This window comes from Electrona antarctica (genome assembly GCF_951216825.1).
Source record: "Electrona antarctica genome assembly, chromosome: 3".
In the NCBI taxonomy this organism is placed as follows: domain Eukaryota; kingdom Metazoa; phylum Chordata; class Actinopteri; order Myctophiformes; family Myctophidae; genus Electrona; species Electrona antarctica.
This window is the reverse complement of record NC_136808.1, coordinates 21,845,813-21,872,085: the sequence shown is the minus strand read 5'-3', so window position 1 is coordinate 21,872,085 and position 26,273 is coordinate 21,845,813. Positions and strand designations below refer to the sequence as shown.

General features: G+C 42.3%; 4 protein-coding genes across 5 annotated transcripts in view; 2 read left to right on the top strand and 2 right to left on the bottom strand.

Moving 5' to 3' along the window:
* Positions 1-814: 814 nt before the first annotated feature.
* On the bottom strand, positions 815-8,126 carry LOC306920893 (uncharacterized protein). 2 transcript variants are annotated; one of them, XM_079497861.1, is made up of 8 exons: positions 8,022-8,126; positions 4,981-5,230; positions 4,545-4,607; positions 4,004-4,058; positions 3,473-3,688; positions 2,723-2,862; positions 2,440-2,618; positions 815-1,578 (listed from the first exon to the last, which is right to left on the bottom strand). In XM_079497861.1, exons 4-8 carry the CDS (start codon positions 4,055-4,057, stop codon positions 1,235-1,237), a joined length of 933 nt encoding a protein of 310 aa, XP_079353987.1. In that variant the 5' UTR covers position 4,058; positions 4,545-4,607; positions 4,981-5,230; positions 8,022-8,126; the 3' UTR covers positions 815-1,234. The 2 variants fall into 2 exon arrangements, with proteins under 2 accessions (XP_079353987.1, XP_079353988.1); XM_079497862.1 differs by lacking the exon at positions 8,022-8,126 and adding an exon at positions 7,811-7,977 and having other exon boundaries at positions 4,981-4,999.
* Positions 8,059-18,244, top strand: mfap1 (microfibril associated protein 1). The gene is made up of 8 exons (XM_079497853.1): positions 8,059-8,300; positions 10,313-10,529; positions 11,173-11,311; positions 12,229-12,422; positions 12,979-13,248; positions 13,634-13,793; positions 15,150-15,239; positions 16,658-18,244. The coding sequence occupies exons 1-8, from the start codon at positions 8,219-8,221 to the stop codon at positions 16,835-16,837; spliced, it is 1,332 nt and encodes a 443-aa protein (XP_079353979.1). The 5' UTR covers positions 8,059-8,218; the 3' UTR covers positions 16,838-18,244.
* hypk (huntingtin interacting protein K) lies at positions 18,239-25,546 on the bottom strand. The gene is made up of 4 exons (XM_079497864.1): positions 25,291-25,546; positions 22,150-22,205; positions 20,380-20,431; positions 18,239-18,639 (listed from the first exon to the last, which is right to left on the bottom strand). The coding sequence occupies exons 1-4, from the start codon at positions 25,516-25,518 to the stop codon at positions 18,544-18,546; spliced, it is 432 nt and encodes a 143-aa protein (XP_079353990.1). The 5' UTR covers positions 25,519-25,546; the 3' UTR covers positions 18,239-18,543.
* Positions 25,351-26,273, top strand: part of serinc4 (serine incorporator 4) — a 42,952-nt gene continuing 42,029 nt past the window's right edge. The window contains exon 1 of the mRNA XM_079497852.1: positions 25,351-25,486. Coding sequence (XP_079353978.1) covers positions 25,451-25,486 — 36 coding nt within the window. The 5' untranslated portion in view covers positions 25,351-25,450. The remainder of the gene's footprint in view (positions 25,487-26,273) is intronic.

The window sequence follows — 26,273 nt, the reverse complement described above, 5'->3', positions numbered from 1 at the left end:
AGTGTTACAGTCTGGGGTCTAACCATAACCTTTTATAGCTTATAATAATACAATGCATTTGTCAGGAAAGGGATCTCAGTCACAGATACACTACATAACAGCTTCTTATCTCGATTTTATTTGGATAAAGTTGCAGCAACTCGTTTCAAGAAATCAAACAATCAAACAAAACAAACATACCCAAAGGCTCTTCCACCAGCTCAAACTCCACTTACATCATATCATATTTACATTTTACATCTCGGTTGACCTATGGCAGTGGTTCCCAAACTTGTTCATGTCAAGGACCTGCCAAATTGACACTAATTAGCCCTGGACCCCCATTTGAAAAGATATGCCAGGGACCCCCATGAGAGAAGATTTGTACGGCTCTAGTAGTGATTCTCAACCCGTTTAATGGACCCCAGGTTGACATGCATATTAGTCTACAGACCCCCATTTAATGGCATGTCTATCTCTGGGACCCCAATTTATATTGTACAATCATGTTAATTTAACTCTTAAGAGTGTACAAATGTACAAATTTGTACACTCAGAGTTACAGACCCATAATGGTCTATTTGGTTCCAAACTATCATTTAGCTGCGGACCCCCTGGAACTCCCTCAATGACCCCTGGGGGTCCCTGGACCCCACTTTGGGAACCACTGACCTACGGTACCAACTCCCATACAGCCCCCGCACCCCACCCTCTCTCTCGTCCTTATTTTTGGTGGGAGGAATTCATTGCCACAGAGTCTGCAAGTTGGTGATGCCCAAACCTTGCAGCAATAAAAGGTCTCTTTTTGAGTGGTGCAACCACACCCTTACGGAGCTATGTGTGTGGCTGGCTGGCTGGCTGGCTGGGTGCCACTGCCTGCCTGGGTGTTTTTCACCACCTGTGCGCAACCTAACACACACACAAACACACACGCATATATTAATTGTATATATGATGATTTCGGGTGTGCCAGTACAGTAGAGGGTACAGTAGAGGGACCCACACACGGTAACTTTGTCATTTCTCAACCGTTTCGGACGTGGGGCAGCTCACCGGAATTGGCCTCTCCCCCTGGGCGCGTTCCTGGGGGTCTGGATGTTCCAGGGATCCCCGGAGACCCCCACAAGGTAACTCATTTCTCTACCATTTCAGACACAGGGTGGCTCGGCGGAACTGGGCCGGCACCCTGGCTGTGGTCCTGTGGGTCTGGAACTTCCGGAGACCCCCCGGGGACCCCCACACGGAGTTGCACCACTCACTTCACACGCGTGTGATTTTTATTCTCCTTATCAGAGCGGTGTGGGACTGGTAGTGGGGAATTGCCTTTGATGCGTTGGTCGCTGTGGTGAGGGATTTCCCCAAAACGATGCATTGCAGACAGCAGCTTTGCTGGATCATGGCTCAAACGTTTAAACTGCTTAGCCATTGCAACCAGCCCGGGCCCATGGTACTCATCCCACTGAAGTTTTCGCAGTTCATTAAACATATATTCAACCACTTCACGATCCATCTGCCTCTGCTCTGTGGTGGCATCTGTCTGGTCCGTGCTGGGATCTGAATCTGTATGCAGATCCATGTTGGAGTCCATCTGCTCCATTTCTGTCAACATAAATTGATTGATTGATTTAATACTTTATCAGCCCGTTTAGGACTGAGACCAGATTCTACAAAATGTCTTTTAAATCATGACAGTTTTCTATATCAGTGGTTCTCAAACTATTTTGTGTGAAGGACCCCAAACATTATGCAATTGGCCGACGACCCCCATCTGAAAATAAGAGTGATCCAGGGACCCCCCAGAAGCAAAGATATGAGTTAAAAACCTTCGCTGTGAAAGAATATATATTCAAAGATCCGTGCCACGTTTTTTAAGTGGTGCAACCACATCCTTACGCAGCTTTGTGTGTCTGTGGGTGGCTGGGTCTGTCCGAGCATGGAAATAGCGTTTGGTTGGTTTTCACAACCAAGTGTCACTGTTGCACAGCCACACACACTGACACACACACACAACCGTTTCGGACATGGACCGGCTCGCCGGAACCGGACCGGCCCCCTGGGCGTGTTCCTGGGGGTCTGGATGTTCTGGGGACCCCCACACGATAACTGTCATTTCTCGACCGTTTCGGACGCGGGCGGCTTGCCGGAACCGGGCCGGCACCCATGATGCGTTCCTGTGGGTCTGGAAGTTTCGGGGACCCGCCGGGGATGCCCACACGGAGTTGCACCACTTACTTCACACAGGTGTGATTTTCAAAAATAGCAGATCTACAGTTCTACACGCTCATAGCGCGGCACCGAGTGCCACGCTACGAGCTTGTAGATCTGCTATTTTTCAATAGCTAAAGTATAACATAATCCTTAAAACACCAAAGGGGTTCCCGTCCTGAATGGGTTAGACAGAAATGTAAACAGCAACAGAGCACAGACAGTACTGGATTTGAAGATCATGCTTTAACACACTTCGAGCAGATGTCGTAGCGGAGTGGTTAAGGTCCAAAGATTTGGTGAGACTCTCGATGGCATCCTCTCCCACATCTCTGTGTCTGAGCCGGGCCTCCTCCACAATAAACAGGTTGTGGTTGTGCTTGTTGTGAATTCTAACTTCAAGGGGGAAGTCTGGCAGGTGTGGGTCTTGAGTCCTGTCAACAATAATTGTATAACCACATTGTGCACAGTTTTATGCCAACTACCAGTAGAACAATTCTATTATCACACTGGGTAAGCTTCAATGTACGAAACTCACTTGCTAATTTCCCCATTCGATCTTTGGCACTTCTTTAGAGTCAAATGCATTTTTGCCTCACAGCCGGTGTTTTTAGAAGACCTTCTCAAATGTGCTGTGAGAGACCGTGCGTGAATACGATGGCGACACTTGTATGCAGCCTAAACAAAATATGACATTCAAAATAAATTATAATTTATTAAATTGCAAAGTGATAGTTATTTGAGCAGTGACTGACTGTGGTTTCCTGAACCTCTGCCAATGTTAACCTTTTGTCATTTCAAGCCACTGGGAACAGTGGTTCTCAAACCTTTTCATGCCAAGGACCCACAAATTGACACTAATTACTAATTAGCCAACGGACCCCCATTTGAAGAGATATGCCAGGGACCCCCATAAGAGAAGATGTTCTCAACCATGTGATTCTCAACCATTTTCATTTCAAGGACCCTCAGTTTGACATGCGATAGGCTACGGGCCCCCATTTAATAACATTTCTATCTCTGAGACCCCAATTTATATTGTAAAATGTCAAATGTTAATTTAACTCTGAGTGTACAAATGGAACCAATTTGATTCCATTTGTACACTCAGAGCTACAGACCCATAAGGCTCCTAACTTATCATTTAGCTGGGGACCCCCTGGAACTCCCTCAGGGAACCCTAGGGGGGTCCACGGACCCCACTTTGAGAACCACTGACCTACAATGCCACAAGAATGAATAACAATTGATTGATTTACTTTAAAAAATATATATAACTGTTTATTACCTTGTACAAAAGACGTTTCCCCTTAGGGGGTTTGGTTGACTCAACCCTCCATGTCACCCCTGACTGCTTGGACGCTTTCACCCACTCCTTTGCTTGTTCCACGGTTTTAACTTGGACTCTGATAAGTGCTTCAAAGCCCTTGTGATCCCTAAAAGCCGATCCAAGCATCTCTTGGAAGTGACACACGTGGTATTTGTATTCAGGGGGTAGGTCACTCTATGGATTGAAGATGGATTAAGATTAAATTTAATTAGTATACATGGACAGGTAGGTTTATGAGAGGTTGGAGTTTCTCAATATTTTAAACAAAGTTGTGATTACAAAATCTGGAAAATAGCAGGCATACTCTTGGAAATTAGTTATTGTGTCTTAATCATTATCGTGTCTCTATCATTAGCCCACCTTCAATGTTTCAGTTATACAGCCATCATCAGTGTAAAAGTACCATCACATTTGATTGTGTGATATTTGGTTGATGTGTTTGTGCTAATAAAGGCTGTATATCAAATATAGACTTGCTTATCACATTACCTTCAACGGAGGATAACTATCCAGGTTCTCTCCTATAGCTCCTGAGCACACCATTCTGGAATAATTACAACAAGCATCATACACGGGCAGGTGGCTCTACTATTCAAAATAATGCAGTTGACACGCTAATCTTGGAGATGTCTGGGGTGGTATTTAGAGATGCTCCGATCAATCGGCCACCGATCGGTGGTGATCGGCCGATATACACTCCAAATGACGTGATCGGTGATCTGCAATTTACCCTATCTGGAGAAACCGATCTTTTTTTTACCATTTAAGTGTTAAAAAGTCAAGACTCAAGATATATATAGTATAATATCATTTTGTATCTTTGTGACGGGCCTAAACATTCTCCCCTTCCTCCGCACACACACAGGAACAGTTTGGATGTGGATTTTGACATCATTTTGGAAATATTCAAATTTTCCCCTTACGCACAAGATCTGTATCGGTATTGGCCGATCATGAGAAAAACAATCGGTGATCGGGATCGCTCCCCCAAAAACCTGATCGGAGCATCCCTATGGTATACAATGTTCACCTTGCTTTTGCATTGGGGGCATAGGCAGCTCCATCATTGCTGACAGCCAGGTCCACTGACGGTCTGTAAACAACAACACATATAGTTGCAGGCTAGGCCACTATAAGAAAAATGATGAATGGAAGTGCAGTTCAAAACCAAAATATGAAGCATTTGTTAGTTGTTAAGTAGGCTATTAAAGTCCACCAGCATCACCTATTACAATATCCCCACCGACCGAGACTTGGTGAACAGTAACACATTTGAAAACAGTGGTATATACTTGATTTATTATTGACTCTCTTAGATGTCTACTCTGCATTGTATTTTAAATACTACTGTATTGTACTTTATTGCTCTTTCTAACCTGTGAAGCACTTTGGTACAATCAGAGTTGTGTTTAAATGTGCTAATATACAGTATACAGATTTGAAGACAATAAGTACCAGTAACCTACCCAACAGAGCATTCTGCAGCTGCATAGTTGTCTCCACCAGGCCGAAGGCATGGGGAGAGTGTCTGTTTTGCACTCCGTCCGTGTGTGTGTGCGTTCGTCCGTCCGTCCGTCCGTCCGTCCGTCCTTCCTTCCTTCCGTCCGTCCGTTACCAGCTAATCTCCGGCACCGTTGGCCCGATCCATGCCAAACTTTGCACACACACTCCCTGGATGCCAACGACGAACCTCTGCCCCAAATATTCCTCAACGGCCTGTTATAGCGCCACCATGAGGCCGATTTAGGCAAAACACATTTCTGTAGATTAATCGTACACATTTTATCCATACATCACACAATTCGGTATACACTATCTCCATAGTCATGTGATCAACACGGATCTGCACCATTTCCCATCTTCCTCCCTGATTGGCTAAGATTCGCTTCCAAAGCTCACATGATTGGTCCGTTTCGAACAAAATGCCACAAATCACAAACACAGTGTGCAATTTCCGTGAAATTATACACGCACATTTCCACTAGGCTGAGGACGACATGACACAATTTATTTTCCAAACCAGCCTCATGGTGGCGCTATAACAGGGCAATTCCTGTTTTTACCTATAACTGAATCGTTCTGTGTACAACTTTGTATGCGCACTCCCTAGGGCTCCGTCTTTTTGGCAAATCTAGAACTTCCTGCCAGAGAGCTAGCAAATTTAAGACAGTCTTACCTTTTTATACATTTGAGTAATGTATGCACTTATAGGTACGTTTGCACTTATAGTATCATTTTGAATTTTTGAGTGACGTTTGCACTGATTGACGTTTGTAGTTTTTGCATGTTTTGCATGTGTTTGAATAATGTTTGCTGTATTAACACAGATGCACACACATACAGTAAATTGATCAAAAGTTACTACTAAACTATTAAAGTAGATTCTCAGTCCACCTTAAGACAAATTACGTTTAAAAACAAATATTGTAGGGATTTGGAAACTTTTTGCAGAGGGAATTTTTCTTCTTCTGTGTAACAGTGAATGAGAAACACCATAAGCAAACTGTATGCCTTTTTCTTTCCATTGAAAGTGTACACTGTTATATTAGCAATGATTAATTAAAAGGTATTTTTTTGTAACTTTCAAAGCCTTGTCTGTATTCTTTTATATTCTATTGTATTTTAGTCCACTTTTTGACCTTTCACCTTGCTGTATGGCATGCCAATTTTTGTTTTACACCTCTGCTGCTTAGCGGAGGGTGACGGTGGACGGTGAACAGGTGACGGTGCCCAGGTAATGAGGTGCCCAGGTAATGAGGTGACAACGATTGATCGTTGTCACCTCATTACCTGGGCACCGCCCAGCCAGTGGTGGACAGCCAGAAGAAAGATGGTTGGGTTGGGGGGTTGGGATGGTTGAGTAATGGCTGTACTCAAGTGTGCATGCATGCCGTTAACAACTTGTCAAACCCTAAAAGCCCTAATTTAGAGCTATCAATGTTTCACTATGACTGTTAATGGTCGATCTACATAGTACTTCACAGTAGTTAAGTACTACCATTACCATTCATGCAGACATTAGTGTTCCAACACCAGTAATTACAATGTCTGTTGTTACATTTTTGTTTTACACCTCTGCTGCTTAGCGGACAGTGTGGTGTTGTAGAGGAGGTCTCCCCGGACGCGTGCGTATGTCACACTAGTCGAAACATAGCAGGGATTTCTGTCCAGCGTCCACTTTAGTCCACTGTAGTCTGGAAATGGGAAGTTTTTTTATGTTTTTTGACCTGTGACCTGGTGCCAATTTTTGTTTTACACCTCTGCTGCTTAGCGGACAGTGTGGTGTTGTAGAGGAGGTCTCCCCGGACGCGTGCGTATGTCACACTAGTCGAAACATAGCAGGGATTTCTGTCCAGCGTCCACTTTAGTCCACTGTAGTCTGGAAATGGGAAGTTTTTTTATGTTTTTTGACCTGTGACCTGGTGCCAATTTTTGTTTTACACCTCTGCTGCTTAGCGGACAGTGTGGTGTTGTAGAGGAGGTCTCCCCGGACGCGTGCGTATGTCACACTAGTCGAAACATAGCAGGGATTTCTGTCCAGCGTCCACTTTATAAAGTCCATGCTCTCCAGTGAATAGCATTTATCCATTTAGATAACTTTTTAATTACTTATCTTTACACAGAAACATTACTTATTACTTATTTTTACACAGAAACATAATGTGTGTCCTATAGCATCGTTTAAATGCTTAATTTATAGTTTTAATGTGCAAATTAAACTTTTTTTCAATACTCTAGAGGGTACTCTTATTTTGAAGAGATCGTCCACCGGAAGTCTTATATTTGCTCACTAGATTTGCCAAAAAGACAGTGCTCTAGATTTGCCAAAAAGACAGTGCTACTCCCTAGAGGCATGGAAAAACATTTCCCCTGCATCCCTCCACATCTGCCAGTTATAGCGCCGCCGCCACCATGAGGCCGATTTCTGCAAAACACATTGTTTATATTAGTCGCACAGATTTCATCCAAATCTCATGCAAATCGGTATACATGATCTCTGTAGTCATGTGATCAAGACGAGTCTGTTTGATTTCTCAGATTCTACACTGATTGGCTACGATTGCCTTCCAAAGTCTTCAGGAGTGGCCCGTTTTGTACAAAATGCTGCACATGTCCTGCTCATCCAGAATTCTATCCTCAGAGATGCTATGAGTGATCTGACTCTGCATTTCCTCAACACAATGAAGAAAATTGTTGCAAAAAACAAACAAACATGTTTATATCACTCCTAAACATTTTGCCAAACATCACACACACTCCTATCCTCCTGGTGGAGACCTGTACCCAGAAGGGCACTTTTCTAGTTGTGATCTGCATTCACTCTAGCCGTGACGGATGGAGTCGAAGTCATTGTCATAATTCTTAATTTCTTGTTAAAAGTATATTAAAACTTAATGAAACTGTCATTTTTAATCGTAGGATTAGTGCCAAGTTTGTTAAATGTGAGCGGTGCTCGCGGCTGCCATGACAGCTTTCAATGGAGTTTATGAGTGGAACAGGAACACACCTTTTGCAGCTTCATTTCTAGTCGGAAGTTCGGAACAGCTGCACAGTGCACACACACTTCCAGTCCGTGCGTTTGACAACTTCCGTTTTGAAGCGAACCGACGTCGAGCGTTGAGTGGATTTCTATTCAACGAAAACTTTTCATTTCATTGTGTTTATAATATAATATCGTATTGTTTTAGGGCATAGTCAGTCATCATGTCTGCACGAGAAGCCCTGAACATGAAGCTCCCTCCCATCCAGTCCACGGCCGGAGCCGTGCCCATCCGAAACGAGAAAGGTAACAAATGGAGTCAGATGCTAACTGGGCTAGCCACATACATGCTAGCTCAGTGGTTTTCAACCTTTTTCATATCAAGGTCCATTATTTATTCTGCATTTGAGCCACGGACCACCATTGGTTGAGGTTTAGCCTCTCAGACCCAGATTTTGATTGGTACCATCAGGAGAGATATTGACAAACGTTGATCAAAATAACAATTCTTCTACATTGTCTAATTGTGTAGACTTCTTGTAAATTAAGTAATGCAGATGTTTAACAATAATTTAACTTGAGAACGTAAAATGAAACCAAATGGACCTGACAAGAGTTAAAGATCCATTTGGTTACCAACTCTCCATCCTTTGGCTGGGGACCACCTGGAGGCTAGCCCCCTCAAGGACCACTGGTTGATAACCACTGTGCTAGAGCTGTTAACCTCGGCTTGTCACCAGGCTTTCCAAGCTATCTGTAGTCCGAAGCTGTGCAACCAAAACTAAAGCGCTTAATAGAACATAATAAATAAGGATTATGTTTTCATATTATGAAATAGTTTGTGCAAAATTGAATCTTCTGCTACTTGATGAACAAAAATATAGATTTAGTTCCCATGTCAACATATAACTTTGTTTTGGTACTCCAATGTTTACCAACATTGACTGAGCTCAGTCAGATATGTGTCTCCCCTTCTTTGGTGCTTGTCTGTATCTGTTGATTTTTGGGTTGCAGCAAATCGCAACGTCAGTGAAAATCTGTGGTGATGATTGTGTGTGTATAAATCCCATTTTCTCTTTTTGTGCAAACTTGTCCAGTTGTGTTGGAAAAAGCACAGTGCCACTGTTTGCCCCATAACCTAACCACCCCTACATGTGTGCAGGTGCTGCACGATTCTTGCTCAGATGTGAATATCGATTTTACCTCCACAAGCATTGAGATCACGATTATCGCATGATTCTATTTTTTCTATTCATGAAAATATTTATTGTCTTTAGTTTGTAGTTGCTGAACATTACTATGTTCAAAATGTGACACCTGGAGCCATAACTACTGTGGCTTTAAACAGACATCAAAGTGCTTAAAGTCTCTCTCTTGTAGCAAAAACACAAGAGTAGCTAAAATGAATTGGACAGCCAAGTAGTGCTGCACGTTTCTTGCTCAAATTTAGAAATTAGATCACATAGGTGTCTGAATCTCTTTTTTTATTATTGTGCAGGCAGGCACACACACACACACACACGTTTTCATCCTAGTATGTTGTCCACCAGATGTAGGCAGCATTTTAGCTCCTGTAAAGTGAAGTCATCAACTGCTCGGATAAGAGCCTAATTTAGTAGGTTTGTGTATGTAATGTCAGTCTCAGGCCTGTGTGTCTCTGTGTTGTTCTCTAGCCTAGGTAGTGTAGTAGGGGTGGGTGCGACATGGCGATAAATATCGTATCGTGAGTCTGTGGGTCTGTAACTCTGAGAGTGTACAAATTGATTATTATATTATTCCTATTATTTTCAATCTCTGGGAGCTTGGGACCCTTATCGACACTGTCAAATCCTCAGTGGTATTTTAACTCAAGGTCAGAGTTACAGACCCGAAAGGGTACATATTTTGACCCCTGACCAGATGTCGAGGAAATGGTGATCTAAATCTCTGTCTGTCTGTCGAATGAATGAAATATTTATTTTCGTGTCGTGCCACTTTGGCCCATCCCATATGGGATTATATGACACATTTAACAAAGTACATTGAAAACAACTGACATTACAGTCCTTCCTGTTCGTATTCCGAAATGCATTATTAAATACATTAATACATATTTGTACAGTATTTGAACAAAAATGAAAACAAAATGAAAACAAATAAACAAGGCCATTTTACATGTAAATGGCCCTCCTCCTCATTGACCAGGCCTTTTCAAGGAATGAGGCAAATTAAAAAGGTGTACTGAAATAGGCGTTTCAGTTTCTCGAAGTCCTCCAACCATATAAATTCATGATTTGGATCTATCTTATTAAAAAGTCTGTCTGTGGTGCGTTGCACAGGTGAGATCTCGATGGAGAAGGTGAAGGTGAAGAGGTACGTGTCGGGGAAGCGTCCAGACTACGCTCCCATGGAGTCCTCTGATGAGGAGGATGAGGACTTCCAGTTTGTGAAGAAGGGAAAGGACGCGGAGCCCGATGCGGATCTGGAGGAGGAGGAGATCTCCGACCCGCGCCTCAAGCGTCTGCTCAACCGAGTGTCTGAGGACGTGGAGGAAAGGTAAACGTTAACATCTTCTATTAACCCATTCAGGACGGGAAGCCCTTTTTTGTGTTTTAAGCATTGTTATTCTTTAGATATTGAAAAATAGAAGATCTACAAGAGCTTGTAGATCTGCTATTTTTGATAAATCGTGAAAATGTGGTGCAAAGATATATTCTTTCAGAGTGAACGTTTTTTTAACTCAAATCTTGGCTTCTGGGGAGTCCTTGGAACAACATATTTTGAGATGGGGGTCGGTGGCCAAATACATAAATTCTGGGGCTCCTTGACATGAAATAGTTTGAGAACCACTGACATAGAAACATATGTTTTTCAGAAAACTGTCAGGATTGACACGACATTTTGTAGAATCTGGTCTCAGATACTTGATACTAACGGCTGTCCGGCAAGTAAATATAACATTGGGGCAGGTGGAGTTTGCTTTGAGGTTGCCCGACAGGCAAGTGCATTCAGCCTGTCACAATTATTACACAATCGTTTCCATGTGGAAAAATGTCCATACATTTTCAAACATTTATCAAAATCAGAACCGTCTGAAGAACTGAGTTGGATGGAAGACAACATTGTAAGAAGAACCACATTTCGTCCCAAGTGGAAGTTCTGTAATTTGACCCAAACTGTTTTCCCATTGCTTTGTCAGGCTCGCTAGACACAGGCAGATAGCAGAGCCTGAGATGATCGCGGAGAGCAGCGAAGACTCGGACGAAGGAACCTGGCACCCCGAACGAGACGACAGCAGTGAGGATGAGGAGGAGGAAGAGGAAGAAGTGGATGATGAGGTTCATACTAATTAAATATGTTTGTGTTGTTGTTGTTGTTTAAATACTGGTACGTACTAGTGTAAAAAACCTTCTCTCTCAATTGTTTAGAAATACTGGTTTATGGCAAAGAACGAAGGACGATGGTTTACATGCAAAATGGAAATATTCTGCTTTCACCTGGATGTTTCTTTAATTAATTTTTTTTCCCATTAATGCTTGCTGAACAGAAGGCATGCCTGGAACCCTATTAGCTGAGAACATTTGAATGTTTTTTTTAACCCATTAAGACAAAATGTCTTAACCCATTTTGGGCGGGAACCTCTTTTGGCGTTAGCATTATGTTATGCTTTAGCTATTGAAAAATAGCAGATCTACAAGCTCATAGCACACCACCAAGTGGCGCGCTACGAGCTTGTAGGTCTGCTATTTTTTTTAAATCGAAGAACGACTGTCAGGATGTAGAAGACATTTTTAGAATCTGATCTCAGGTCAAAATGGGTTAATATCTGAAACTTTTTCATGTCAAGGACCCCCAGAATTATCTTTATTTGGCCGCCGACCCCCATCTGAAAATATGTTGTTCCACTTGCGCCACATATTCATGATTTTTCAAAAATAGCAGAAAGTTTATAGAGATGACTTCCGCACACCCGGTAGGTAATTTGGAGCAGGTGCGATGATGACGAGGCATGTATACAATGTAGAAAGGAGGGACACCCGCACACCGCCACTTGCTAGGTTTAGAACATTTATTAAAGCAACGTTTCGGTCTTGAGACCTTCCTCAGGCTGAGGAAGGTCGCAAGACCGCAATGTTGCTTCTTAAATAATAAACATCTAAAGTTTAAAATAATAGTTAAAAGTGGTTAAAAGCTAAGGCGACACCGATGCGATTGCGTTCCAGGTCTTAATGGGTCAATGTCCCCTTCCGTACAGGAAATCGAGAGGCGGCGAGCGATGATGCGTCAGCGAGCTCAGGAGCGAAAACCCGAGGACGTGCAGGAGCAGGTGATGGAGGTGGAGGATGAAGGGAAGTCCGGGGCAGAGTCCGAGTCCGAGTCTGAATATGAAGAATATACTGACAGCGAGGATGAGGCGGAGCCCAGACTCAAACCCGTCTTCATTCGCAAGTAAGAACACAGTACACACACACACACGCATGCACGTGTGCGCACGCCACACGCACGCATGCTGCGCACACGCAAGCACGCATAACCAGTTTACATTAAGGTCCGCATCTAAGGATTAACGATATTTTTCATGGTCAATTTATCTGTAAATATTCAGTGTAATTCATGTATTAAGACCATAAGTAAGATTTTGGTGAATGACTGTAATATATTATAGTAAATGCTCACCACATATCACCTGAAATTGCTCATTACCCAGTTGTGAAAAAAAAACTTAATTTATAATATGGAACAAAGACAAGCATTTACATTTAGTTGAAGTTGTAAATAGCACTTGTTTGTAGAAATATAATCAGTCGGTAAACTAATACCATTACTTTTCTGTTGATTGATCAACTAGTACTAAGTTGTCACAAAGTGTCTTGTAACTATACGCTTTATAGTTACAAGACACTGAGCGCGAGGCAGAGGAGGTGAAACAGGGAGAGAAAAGACTAAATGTTAAGGAGGGACTAGTAGATTAGTAGACTAACACTATTGTGCACGTCCCCGACAGGAAGGACAGAGTGACAGTAGCGGAGCGCGAGGCAGAGGAGGTGAAACTGAGAGAGCTGGAGGTCGAGGCCAAGCGAGTGCTGGAGGAGCGCCGCCGCTACACGCTGAAGATCGTAGAGGAGGAGGCCAAGAAGGAGTTTGAGGAGAACCGACGCACGCTGGCCGCGCTGGACGCCCTGGACACAGACGGAGAGAACGAGGAGGAGGAGTACGAGGCCTGGAAGGTCCGAGAGCTCAAACGCATCAAGAGGGACAGAGAAGCACGGGAAGCGTACGTTTTTTTATTTGTTCATTTAGCAGAGACAGAAGTGCAAGAAGCGTATGTCCATCACTTAATTGTATTTGTTCATTTAGCAGAGATGGTTAAATAGATGTTCCATAATTGGCTACAAAGCTACCTTTCATCTACCCATTAAGACCTGAGACCAGATTCTACAAAATGTCTTCTGAATCAGTTTAAGACAGTTTTCAGAAAAATATCAGTGGTGCTCAAAACCTTTCATGTCCAGGACCCCCAGAATTATCTGCATTTGGCCGTGGACCAATACAATACAAAGGTTAAAGGACTTGTATTGTTTTTTTTTGTCTCAGGAGTAGTGTATTGTTTTCTAGTCTGGAGAACGAGAAGTGACTTGTGTATTGTTTTGTTTTTCTAGCCTGGAGAAGGAGAAGGCCGAGATCGAGAGATTCCACAACCTCACAGAGGAGGAGCGCAGAGCGGAGCTACGGAACAACAACAAAGTCATCACCAACAAAGCCTCCAAGGGCAAATACAAGTTCCTCCAGAAGTACTATCACAGAGGAGCCTTCTTCATGGTGAGTAGTGGACTACTTTATATATATATTATAGTTTTACAAAGCTGACAACCACCTGACACAGTAGTGCTGTTAACACTGGACTCACTTCAGCGTCATTGGTGAGTATGTAACCTTGCGTCACCAGACTTTCCACCTCGGAGGGAAAGCCTGGTCTGTGTTTCTAAATTGTTGTGTTATCCGGTCTAGACCAGATGGTAAACAAAATCAGCGCCAGGATTTCTTTCAAAATAGAAGCTCGGGGTGCCGGGAAGATATGGCCGCTTTTACTCTGTAAGCCCCCCCTTCCGCTCCGGACAATAACCGGGAGACATATTTTTGCTTGCTTACCTCGCTAAGATTACGATATAAGACGTCGCTGATGATCGCTCGCTTCATATTTTGAACGAGAGGCATGTTGAAGTCAGAAATGAAGAGCTTAGTATATCCTATGCGCGAAAGAGCCAGGAGTATTCTCCATATTCAGACCGCAGCCATCTTGCCAGCAAGGTGATACCTAGGGGACACTTCCTAGAGACAGCCCCATAGATATATATAAAGTCTAGATGGCTTAAGGCGGAGTTTCTGACGTCTTCACCCGGCGGCCATCTTACTTCAGGGATACAGTACAGTATGTTCAATGGCAGCTCAAACAAAAACTGTCATAACTCGCTCAAATCTTGACGGATTTACAAACGGGTTGGTTTATTACAAACGTCAACATGGCTATGATTCAGGACGCTTATCTGCTTAATTTAGTTTTTTTATATGAAAGTCATATAAAAGCATATAAGTATGCGGACGTCTCTGACGTTAATAACAAACCAAACCGTTTGAAAATCGGTTGAAAATTTAGCAAGTTGTGGTTATTTAAAAGTACATACCCCATAGACACAATGTTATGTAGCCCCGAGGTAAGATGGCCGCCACGTCGCTCTCTATTGGCCAGAGCGCGGGTGAGCCATCTAGCTTTCTTATATATATATCTATGGACAGCCCATCCACTGTAGACATTTTATGAGCTACTTCCTGTGTGATGTGATTTTTTTCAAAGTGCTGGAGTTTGGGAGTGCTCGTTGAATATCACTCAACGGCCCTGCGTACCACCTGTTTTGAATGTGCACATAGTGCAGCAGTCAGCAGGAGGTTACTTTACTGATAACGAGCGCTTCCAAACTGATACTTGGAAAATAATCATCTGGAGAATAGTGCAGAAGGAGAAAAAGAAAATTCAGAATATTCTTCTCTCGTTTGATATCAATGAAAATGCGCTAGGACGTGCGTACACCTTCATATTGTGCACCAACACACATTGTGATGACTTTATCTCATACCTCAATATTGTGCACCAACACACATTGTGCTTTACTTTTCCAGGACGAGGAGCAGGACTGCTTCAAGAGAGACTTCAGTGCACCCACTCTGGAGGACCACTTTAACAAAACCATCTTACCCAAAGTCATGCAGGTCAGTTCAATAAAACCGGCGTTGATTTGGACAGCACATTTAGATTTTAGTTTTAGTCGTAGTCTCTTGAATAGTTTTCATTTTAGTTTTAGTCACATTGTAGTCACCTGGAATGTTTTAGTGTTAAGTCTAGTTTTAGTCGACTAAATATTGTACGATTTTAGTCGACTAAATCTACAGTCAATTTAATCGACTAAAACCGTCGTAATGACTGATTTTACACTTGCTGAAAATTGCCGATCTACAAGCTCACAACGCGGCACAGCGTGACGCGTTGTGAGCTTGTAGATCGGCTATTTTCAGCATGCAACCAAGCGTAAAATGACAAACTGGATCTCTTGTCCACTAGTCCCTTCCTAACATTTTAGTCTAATCTTTATTTGTTGAAGAAATTTCCAATATATTTAGTCTTAGTTTTAGTCATCATAGCTTAGTTTTCCATTTAGTTTCCATTTAGTTTTCGTCAGTGAAAAAAGTTTCGTAGTTGACGAAATCGACACTGACCCAAAGTCATGCAGGTCAGTGGGCTTGATTTGCATCATTATTGTATTGATATACAATACGTCACTACATGACGTGGATGGTAAGTAGGGCTGCAACGATTAATTGATTAATCGTAATTGAATCGATTATTCAATTAGTTGCCAATGCCAACTAGTTTAGTAATCGTAATCGACTCGGCAACTAATCGCTGGAGTTTTTTTGTTTGTTGCAATTAATGCCATACTGTTACCTTTTAGACTGACAACGTGTAGATATTGTTTAATCAAATGTATGCAGTCAGAATAAGAGTAAAGGTACCATGGGCGGCTTTAATTTCTTTCTTCTTCTTTTTGTCTGTATTTGAATAGCACCCTAGTCAGCAGCTGAGCAAAATGTAATCATGTGTTTTTGAATGAATTATTCCTCTTTAATGTCTTCTTTGTTAGTTGGAACACATCTAAAGGAACCTCAAATCTCATTTATAAGGCGACAGCTAAACAAGTACCATAATCTGTTTAATCGTTTAAGTAATCGGCCAATCAATCGATTATGAAAATAATCGTTAGTTGCAGCCCTAATGGTATGTGGTAACAATATTACTTCCATGGGAAACAAAGTAATATAAAGCATTACTTGTACAAATTGCGTAATATTACAGTTTTAAAGAAGCTTCTTATTTATGTATCCCATTTCATATGCCTAGTCCTTTTGCGCTTCTTTGGAGGGTGTTTTGGGAGTAACGCAAAAGTAAAATCTTACTTAACTCTGAACATTTTGAACACAACTTACTTTATTACATGATTAAGGTATCCCAACGCTGATTGCATGTCACTCACTCATAGACCCATAGATGTCGCCACTGTCCATGTATCGCCACTGATCCATTAACTCCCAGGCCTAATCCTAAACTAAAATACTCTTGTTTTGTTTGTTAGGTTAAAAACTTTGGCCGCTCTGGGCGCACAAAGTACACCCACCTGGTGGACCAGGACACGACGTCGTTCGATTCAGCGTGGGCTCAAGAGAGCGCTCAGAACAGCAAGTTCTTCAAGCAGAAGGCAGCGGGCGTGAGAGACGTGTTCGACAGGCCCACAGTTCAGAAGAGGAAGACCTAAAGTGTGTGTGTGTGTGTGTGTGTGTGTGTGTGTGTGTGTGTGTGTGTGTGTGTGTGTGTGTGTGTGTGTGTGTGTGTGTGTGTGTGTGTGTGTGTGTGTGTGTGTGTGTGTGTGTGTGTGTGTGTGTGTGTGTGTGTGTGTGTGTGTGTGTGTGTGTGTGTGTGTGTGTGTGTGTGTGTGAGAGAGGAGATAGTACAAATATTGTTGGACCCACATTGCAGCATCAGACTTCTCAGACAAAGATTGTCTTTTTGGCATCCATCCTACAATCAAGGACGTCTGTACTTGGCATTTCTTTTTTATCTACACTGGTGTTGCCATTTTTTCCTAACCTTTTTGCAACACCAGAGGGTCTTGAAAGAGTCCAAATTGAACAGTCATTAAAAAGAGACAGTCGCTGCATCACCCATGACCTGTTTTTCTTTAACATACCGTAGCAACATACAGAAGCACTAGGTATAACAAACCATTGCTCGGAAATGTCAGCGAAATCATGAAAGTAGATTTGGTTACCTTTTTAAAATATGTGACTAAATTTGACTGAGGGGCTGCCATTGGATTTTTTAGAATTTTCGGTTTTTCATGTCATATGAAAGCAGGCAATCATAGCTTCAAATTGACATTGGTTGTTCAGTTTGGCCCACCAGTTTTGGAGAAAACAGCGAGTTGAGAAAACAGGCTTGAAAGGTTCACTTCTGTGGTCTCTAACATTACACCTAGCTACATGTTTAAGCATTTATTTCATATTTACATGTCGATTTCAGCTCCGACACTTATTTCAGACATGCTCTAGTATGTGAAGAGTCTGCCTGTGCTATAAACTCATTTTGGGAAAAAAAGGTTTTTCTCCTCTGGTGAAAAGCTGGAATTTGCGCGATGGCAGGCTCTGTCAAATCTGGTCACGTGTATTTTGTATGGTGGGTTTTTCTCCACTTCAGTGTGTATGACACAAGACATATTTTATGACTATTAATGTCACTGCATTTGGGCCATGTGTGCGTGTGTATCCAGGAATACCTGAGTCATGACCATTATTTTAAGTCATCACACCTTAACCCATTTAGGCCTGACCTCAAAATTAAAAAAAAATCTAAACCCTCCAGTTTTCTGAAATAAATATTTTCACGATTTTTCAAAAATAGCAGACCTACAAGCTCGTAGATCTGCTATTTTTCAATAGCTAAATTATAACAATGTTTAAAACGCCAAAAGGGGTTAGCAAACTCGGAATGAGGCAGAAAGGGGCCTGTATCAACCAATCAGAAGACTGACGGGTCAAGTGTGTGTATATACAAGATCCCTTCAAATTAGTATGGATTTTCATTCTATCCTTTGTTGTACATTTGTGACAAACTAAAATGTATTTGTAACTTCAACTTGTTTGTGAATAAAAGTCTCACATTTTCAGTCAGTGTTTTTAATTGATCTTCATTGGAAAACTGAAATATTGCATGTATAAAACATTTACTAGGGAGAAAAGAAAAGTAGGCAAGCCAAATGAACCTTAAAAAAAATGTTTTGAAGCAGAATATTTCCAGACACTTGAATGACACCCAGTGAATATGAAGCAGTCCAGAGAGCATCAATGCTCTTTGAGTTCAGTTGGTCAGAGTAACCAGAGCTTCCTCCACTGTTCCCAGAGCAGTGTGGGTTCAGTTGGTCAGAGTAACCAGAGCTTCCTCCACTGTTCCCAGAGCAGTTTGGGTTCAGTTGGTCAGAGTGACCAGAGCCTCTACCACATTCCCCATGTGTTCCCTCAAACTGCGCTCTGCAACACCCCTGGAAATCTCCATCTCTGCCATCTGGGAATGAAAACAGTCACAATAAATATCTGTTCACGCTGTCAGGAGGAAACCACCCAACTCCATATTTGAGGTTTTTGCTCTCAGGCGTCTTACTGGATATATTTTTCATTTCCCGGAAAATTCACATTTTGGAGTTAGGTGGTTTCTTCCCAACAGCAGATATGTACAGAAAAGCTTATTTCTTTATCATTGCATTCTGATTCATTCAGTCATATGGTGTTTAATTTGTTCATTAACAGTGGTCTCTCTCAGTAAACAGAAAATACATTTTCGACTCAGGATTCCGATTTCATCCAATCGGGTGCGAACGCATATCTACAAGCACAACGTGTAGTATTAACCCATTTCAAGGTTCAAGGTTTCTTTATTTTGTCTCCCGAGGGAGAAATTTGTCTTGGACCCCAAGGACCCGCCCTGCAGCATACAGATACAATACAACAAAATACAACAAAGGCACACAGTGACCCGTACAATATTAAAATACCACACACCACCATACCTAGTGCAAAAGAGGGGAAGAACATCACCTCAAAACCTTCGACCCCTACCCTGTCTGCCCTCTGCAAGGACTGTTAAGGAGTGTGATTGACAGAGGGACAAAGGAATGCTTTGCTTGTACCTATTATACTTGCACGCATGGACCTCGTACCTCCTACCTGATGGCATTAGCCGATACTCAGGGTATAGTACATGGGAGGGGTCAGACACAATTTTCATAACCTGTCCAATGGTGGCCTGCTCAAAGATGACCAGGGGGGTGATCGGAGGTGTAGACATACCCATGATCTTCCCTTCCATTTTGGCTAATCTAAGGATCTCAGATTTGTATTTTACAGTTAGGTTTCCAAACCAACTGGTGATACCATACCTTAGAATTGACTCTATAGCTCTATAAAAGATCAGCATTATGTTTCTACTTACACCAAAAAGTGTGAGCCTACGGAGAAAATGAAGGCGCTGGTGTACTTTTGCACACATACTTGTCACATGGGAGTGCCAGCTCATATCACAATCCATGTGCACTCCTAGATATTTATAGGAGGTGACCTGTTTGATGTCATGACCATGTATGGTGATCGTGGTGTGGTCACCTATAGACCTGGGATCCACTACAATCTCCTCCGTTTTACTTACATTAACTTGTAAGTGATGTTCATCACACCAGGTTACAAACCTGTCCACTCCAGTTGTATGGCTACTGGTGTTACCTTCACTTGTGAGTAGACTAAGGATAACAGTGTCCTTTTACATTTAGACCTGATTTCGAAATTTAAAAAATGTCTTCTAAATCCTGTCAGTTTTCTGAAATACCTATGTTTCTAATATCTATATCAGTGGTGCTCAATAGTTCATGTCAAGGACCCCAGAAACTATATGTATTTGGCCACCGACCCCCATCTGAAAATTTGGTTCCATGGACCTCCAAGCAAAGATTTGAGCTAAAAACGTTCGCTCTGAAAGAATATATATTCAAAGATTTGCGCCACATGTTCAAAAATAGCATACAAGTTCATAGTGCGGCACTATGTGAGCTTGTAGATCTGCTATTTTTCAAAAGGCTAAATTATAACAGAATGTGACAAATTGATTTCAAAGCTTTTAAATATCTCATTTACAAACACAATGTGTTGTGATATTGTGAGCTTGTAGAGCCATCTATTTAACGCTTGCCTATAATGACATGCCCAAAAACAGGAACACCAGGTTAAAGGTTGATGATCAAAGTGATAAACTTACAATGAGTTCTACGTCCTCTCTCCTGATAGTGACTTTGGCCAACTCCTTTTCCCTGGAACGATGAAAACGTCATGATTAACATCTTTAACATCCACATTCATGTTGTGATTTATAATACTGTACTACAGGTATACCAACTCCTTTTCCCTGGAATAATGAGATACATATCATTTAACATTCACAGCCCCCGGGCCACATGCGGCACCTGCTTAAAGGACCACTTCACCACTTTTCAACCTATCTTCATATAGGTCCTCACTAATAATCATGATAAAATGGCACCATTTTTTTCTACTTAGTCTGTGTCTCATAGGAGTGCTGTGGGCAGTTCAGAAACCCATCCACCAGTTCGTTCGTTAGGCAGATTTATTTTAAACATTATTTTTGAGGGGTGCTGCTAGCCCCTCCTATACACAGGTTTAATGTTTGTCTTTAGTTCAATGTTTGTTTTGTAAATGCCATTGACAATGAAGGGAAACTTTACGTCATAATGTACCTCATTACGTCATATTGTCTCTTTATTGTTAATGGCGTTTAATGTTTGTGTTGGCACCGTCTGTTTTACATCACCATTACATCACCTAATGAGTTAGACTTTAATATATTAGCACCCCTCACTTCACACAGGTGTGATTTGTTTTTTACAAAAAAAAATAGATTTTTATTATCGTGAGAACGATGGCTTCCATTTTCGCATTGCAACTTTTCAGGACTAGAAAGCCTGCAGTTTCTATTAGCTTGGATTCCCCATCGATAATGTCACTGGTGGACGAGTTTCTGAACTGCCCACATGAACACAGACAGAGTAGAAAAAAAAAGGTGCCATTTTATCATGATTATTACTACCTAGTATATGAAGATAGGTTGAAAAGTGGTGAAGTGGTCATATATTAATTGGTCATTATATTTGGAGCATCAATACTGGTGATGAGATTTTTATTCTTGTATTATTGCATATACGGTTTTACTTTTTTTTTTGATCGAGCACACCCAGCCTAGTAGGTCTGGGATGTGCGTGTCTTGTAGCCGTTTATCAGCTTCTTTCTCATAACAATGCTCGTATTGGGGAGCGCTCATTTTAAATCACTCAACATTCTATTTATATCTGCAATCTCAAAACAGGTGTTAGGCCTACGCAGGACGTTGAGTTCATTTAAAACAAGCGCTCCCCGAAACTAACAAACATCATAGCGGCATAACATGACAATTTCTTTATCCCATGATTTTTGTAACTCATTTTTTACACCCAGTGTCAATTGTCTAATGTAATCCTGGGCGCTATACTCTCCCTCTGCCAACCTGGGGAGAGCAACGGACTGACCTCATGCTTCCTTCACTGCATGAGGAGTCCAAGGCAAGCCACTTCTTATCACCTGACAGGGGGAGTTTCCCAAGTTGGACGTAGCGTGTGGAACTGGAAGGAATACGACATTCCAACCAGTTCCCTTTTGACATGACAACAATTTTTAAAGAAAAGTCTTGATGAAGAGGATAACCCAAGCTGTCCGTAACGGTTGGCGATATTATCATCTGTGAGTTAATGAACGTTTTAATACAGCCAGATGGGATTTTTCTAATGTTTAAGACGTATTGAAATGATCAGATCTGCTAAGTGACGCGTTGTAGACACTTTTTAGATCTGATATTTTCACTAAAAACTTTTGGGTAGCGAGCTAAAATGTTTGGGAGCCACTGCTCTAAGCCGCTTGCAGCTAACGATCCAACACAACAGTGTGCTGAAGCCGTTTGACTCTTCTGCCATGGCCTTACCTCTCTTGTTTGGCTTTCTGTTCTCGTGATCTCCGGTCTCCAATAACTGACATGGCCTGAAAAACAAGGATGGAACCCACGTTATTAACTTCAGTCTTTTGTTATAACTAAGGCATGAGATATTGCTGGACTGAATTCATCAAATGTCTTCTGATCACCACAAATGTCATCACGAAATAGACCAGGGAAGCACAAACATATGGGGCCCAGTTGACAGGTGCATTGCGATTGGTGTAGGGTAATTAACAGGCTTTAGCGCCCTCTGGCTTACCCCTAACCTGACTCCGCCAGATGGGGCAGCAGAGAGTACACTGGGTTCCCCCCTCCTGCTCCCATCTAGGAACTCTCAGGCAGACTTGATGCTCCGGCCACCAAACGGCCTGGCCAATCAGCGGCAGCTAGAGGCGGGATCAAGGCAGCATGCCTTGATCCCCCCCCCCCCCACACACCATAAATAGCCAGCCCCTCTATAGCACCCCCAGTCACAATTTTCTGGAGCCGTCGCTGGAAATTAATCACACCACCTGCCAATTGTGTGCCCCATATGCAAGCTTCCCAAAGGAAGTTTTGATATGTTCAGTCCTGTGACCATTCAGGGCTTTCAAATGGAACTAGAGGGCAATATCTGACTCCAAGTCTTAGGAATGAATGATTGAATGAGTACACACGCAGTGTGGAGCAGATGTATGCACGTTAGATTACACACGCAGTGTGGAGCTGATGTATGCACGTTAGATTGCTAACCGTTTGCGGATGGGAGCAATCTACGGCTGTGTAATTAGAATACATGAAATGTATGCAAGATCAGATATATATATATTCATACATATTCTTTAGTTTTAGGTCTGAGTCTAAATGTCTGTGACTCAAATGCTGAATAAATAATGGACCTTGATATGAAAAGGGTTGAAAACCACTTCTGTATCTGTGCTACACACAATGAACCAACTGTAATGTTAGCTAGGCTGGTAGTAGGATATTCCTGCATCGGTAGAACGGGGGTTGAGCCATCCAAAAACAGTGACGAAAACACTTTTTGCCGTATCGTTTCCAAAAAGTAAAAGGTACGTAACATTTTAAGACAGGGGTGAAACAAGTGCTTAAATCAGGCTTAAATTGCTTATTTAGTCAGCCTGTGGCTAGTCAACCCCCTAGCCCCTCTCGGGACCCTCTGTAAAGTTTGTTTACACTGGACTTTACATAGGGTCCCTCCCCATCGGTCCCAAGCTAAATGGTATACAGACGGACTTTCCGTCGGAAACGTCCGTGCTGCGCTGTTTGAGTAGTCGTGATATGTTTCAAAAGAAGCATATAGGAGCTATAGGAGACAACGGAAACCTCAACGAATTTTCCTTTGGCGCAGAAGCCGTTAAGTATTAAGTAAACTTTGTTTGACCGTTTTGGCTGGTCTGAAATTCTCTCTTCCTTCCTTGACTTCCTTATTGACATCCCATTGTACCGCCTCCAGCACCAGAACTGGCTAGCTGCGACAGAGCAGATCAGAGGCAGGAACGTAGGGACGCGCAGCTAGCCAACCTGGTGCTGGAGGCGGTACAATGGGATGTCAATAAGGAAGTCAAGGAAGGAAGGAAGAGAGAATTTCAGACCAGCCAAAACGGTCAAACAAAGTTTACTTAATACTTAACGGCTTCTGCGTCAAAGGAAAATTTGTTGAGGTTTCCGTTGTCTCCTATAGCTCCTATATGCTTCTTTTGAAACATATCACGACTACTCAAACAGCGCAGCACGGACGTTTCCGACGGAAAGTCCATCTGTATACCATTTAGCTTGGGACCGATGGGGAGGGACCCTATGTAAAGTCCAGTGTAAACAAACTTTACAGAGGGTCCCGAGAGGGGCTAGTCAACCCCCGTCCGCATGTGCAGTACTGTTTCAAAGCTACTGGCTTTGATTGATTGATTGATTGAAATATTTATTAACAGTTTGCAGAATTACAGTACATTTCAAGCACAAACTCAATACAAAGACTGTTAACTGTGAGTGGACGACCCTATTAAGCATTACACTTGTTTACAAGAGGGTCCACCATGTTCAATTCATCAAAACATTTAGAGACGTACAAATAGACACTTCTATATAGTCAAAGAACAGAACAGGAATTCATCATAGAATTCCTATGGCTGACTTCATAAGCTTTGTAAGCGGTTGTTTCACACCTGTCTAAACATGTTTACACGCATATCATAAGTTTATCATCTGTAGCTCGGTTCTGATTCCTTTCGTTTTTGGAAACGATACTGCAAAAGGTTGTTTTCGCCACCGTTTATGGACGGCTCAACCCCCGTTCTACCGATATGGGGATATCCTCCTGCAACGGAACCTCATTCTACTAGCCTAGCAGCAGTGTTGCCAGGTTTTGCGAGAGAAACAAGCCACCGTGGTCTATGAAAACAAGCCCATACGGTACATAGGACATCTGAAAATAGACTATCTACAAGCTCACAACGCGTCGCGAATTGCGAAGCGTTGTAAGCAAAAATCTTGTATGCACGTCCCTCCCTGTCCCTGGCATAAAATGTTTTCAGATGCACTCCGCAATGTCCGCATATACATTTACAGAAAAAAAACAAGTCCCAAAAGTCGCTTAGAATAAGCGGACATGGCAACACTGTGCTAGCAGCACATGCTGTGCTAACACTAGCTCTGGTCCACAGGCTCCACAGGCTATGGACCAGAGCTGCGAACACATGCAGCAATGTGTGTGAACCATAGGGTGTGAACTGGAATACAACCACCCTAAGGACTACCATCTGTACCAAGTAGACCATGTAAAACATCTTATAAGTAAAACCGAGGCTTTTTTGTATAGTATAAAATAGTCTTGAGAAAAAATGCTGCTATTAATTTGTCCCAAAACGACTGCAAAAAAATGCTGAGCTTGTTTAAAAAAAAGAACGTTATACCCTGTATAACATGCACATAACATATTAACGATGTAATGTGACATAGCTCTGTTTACAAAACAATGCTGTACCCTCCTCCAACTGTATATACTTTGCCCATTTTCAACTGTTTTTTATTGTATTTTGACTCTTGCTTTGGCAACGTAAACGTATGTTGTCTCATGCCAATAAAGCTAGCTGACAGACAGCCATGATCATTCATCCATCCATTCCTCACATTCTCCAGGTCGGAGCTGGAGATCTCCTTCTCCTCCGCATAGTCGGTGACTCTCTCCAGGTCGGCGGCTCCGCTGTCATGTTTGCGAGGCTTCTCCACCGGCTTCCCGGTGCAGTTCTCCTCGACTTCCAGGTCCAAATCCACGTCTCCCTCGGCCGCCATGATGATGAGGATGATTGCTCGGAACAAAAATGAAGTAAGTCGTTCCTTTCTTCCTTGCGCGAACATCGGAAGGAATACTGTGTAACACCTCTTCTTTTGTTGGGCTTCCGGGCAGTCTAGGCCATAGGTCTAGGCATAGATATATATATATCTATGGGTCTAGGCGCCCGTGGGCGTATTATTGCTGCCTCCCGCTGTTTGTGTTAGGTACTGCATATTTTATACTGTAATAGTGTAGTAGTGGTTCTCAACCAGTGGCCTGGGGACCACCAGTGGTCCTTGAGAGGGTCCCAGGTGGTGGACGGTGGACCCCAGCTAAATGATGGAGAGTAACGAGAGTTGGTAACCAAATGGACCATTATAGACTTTCAAGAGTTAAATTATTGATAAACATCTGCATTACTTAATTTAATTACCAGAAGTCTACACAATTAAGATAATGTAGAAGAATTGTTATTTTGATCAACGTTTGCCTGTTATCTCTCCTAATGGTACCAACATCAATACAGCATGGAATTGTGGTCAAAATCTTGTCCGACAATAACAACATAGTTTTCGGTTTGAGAGGCTAAATGTCATCAAATGGTGGTCTGTGGATAAACTTGCAGAATAAATAATTGATATGAAAATGGTTGAAAACCACTATTGCAGTGTATTGTAGTGTAACCATATGTGTAACACCCAGCGCAGGGAGGGATTTAGAGACACACACACTTGTGTAATAAACATCAAATATATAATTTTCAGCTGTTGAGCTGTGAGCTTGTAGATCGACTATTTTCAAGTGGCCAAAATGGAAGTGGTATAATGTATGTTTGCAA

Excerpts from the sequence above, each read along its gene's own strand:
- LOC306920893 (XM_079497861.1), bottom strand. The coding sequence starts at position 4,057 with ATGGTGTGCTCAGGAGCTATAGGAGAGAACCTGGATAGTTATCCTCCG. Across the intron at positions 3,689-4,003 it reads ATAGTTATCCTCCGTTGAAG|AGTGACCTACCCCCTGAATA; the intron begins GTAATGTGATAA and ends TTCAATCCATAG. Across the intron at positions 2,619-2,722 it reads TCGAATGGGGAAATTAGCAA|GACTCAAGACCCACACCTGC; the intron begins GTGAGTTTCGTA and ends TATTGTTGACAG.
- mfap1 (XM_079497853.1), top strand. The coding sequence starts at position 8,219 with ATGTCTGCACGAGAAGCCCTGAACATGAAGCTCCCTCCCATCCAGTCC. Across the intron at positions 10,530-11,172 it reads TCTGAGGACGTGGAGGAAAG|GCTCGCTAGACACAGGCAGA; the intron begins GTAAACGTTAAC and ends TTGCTTTGTCAG. Across the intron at positions 13,794-15,149 it reads ACAGAGGAGCCTTCTTCATG|GACGAGGAGCAGGACTGCTT; the intron begins GTGAGTAGTGGA and ends TTACTTTTCCAG.
- hypk (XM_079497864.1), bottom strand. The coding sequence starts at position 25,518 with ATGTTCGCGCAAGGAAGAAAGGAACGACTTACTTCATTTTTGTTCCGA. Across the intron at positions 22,206-25,290 it reads CCAGCTCCGACCTGGAGAAT|GCCATGTCAGTTATTGGAGA; the intron begins GTGAGGAATGGA and ends CTTGTTTTTCAG. Across the intron at positions 20,432-22,149 it reads CAGAAAGCCAAACAAGAGAG|GGAAAAGGAGTTGGCCAAAG; the intron begins GTAAGGCCATGG and ends TCATCGTTCCAG.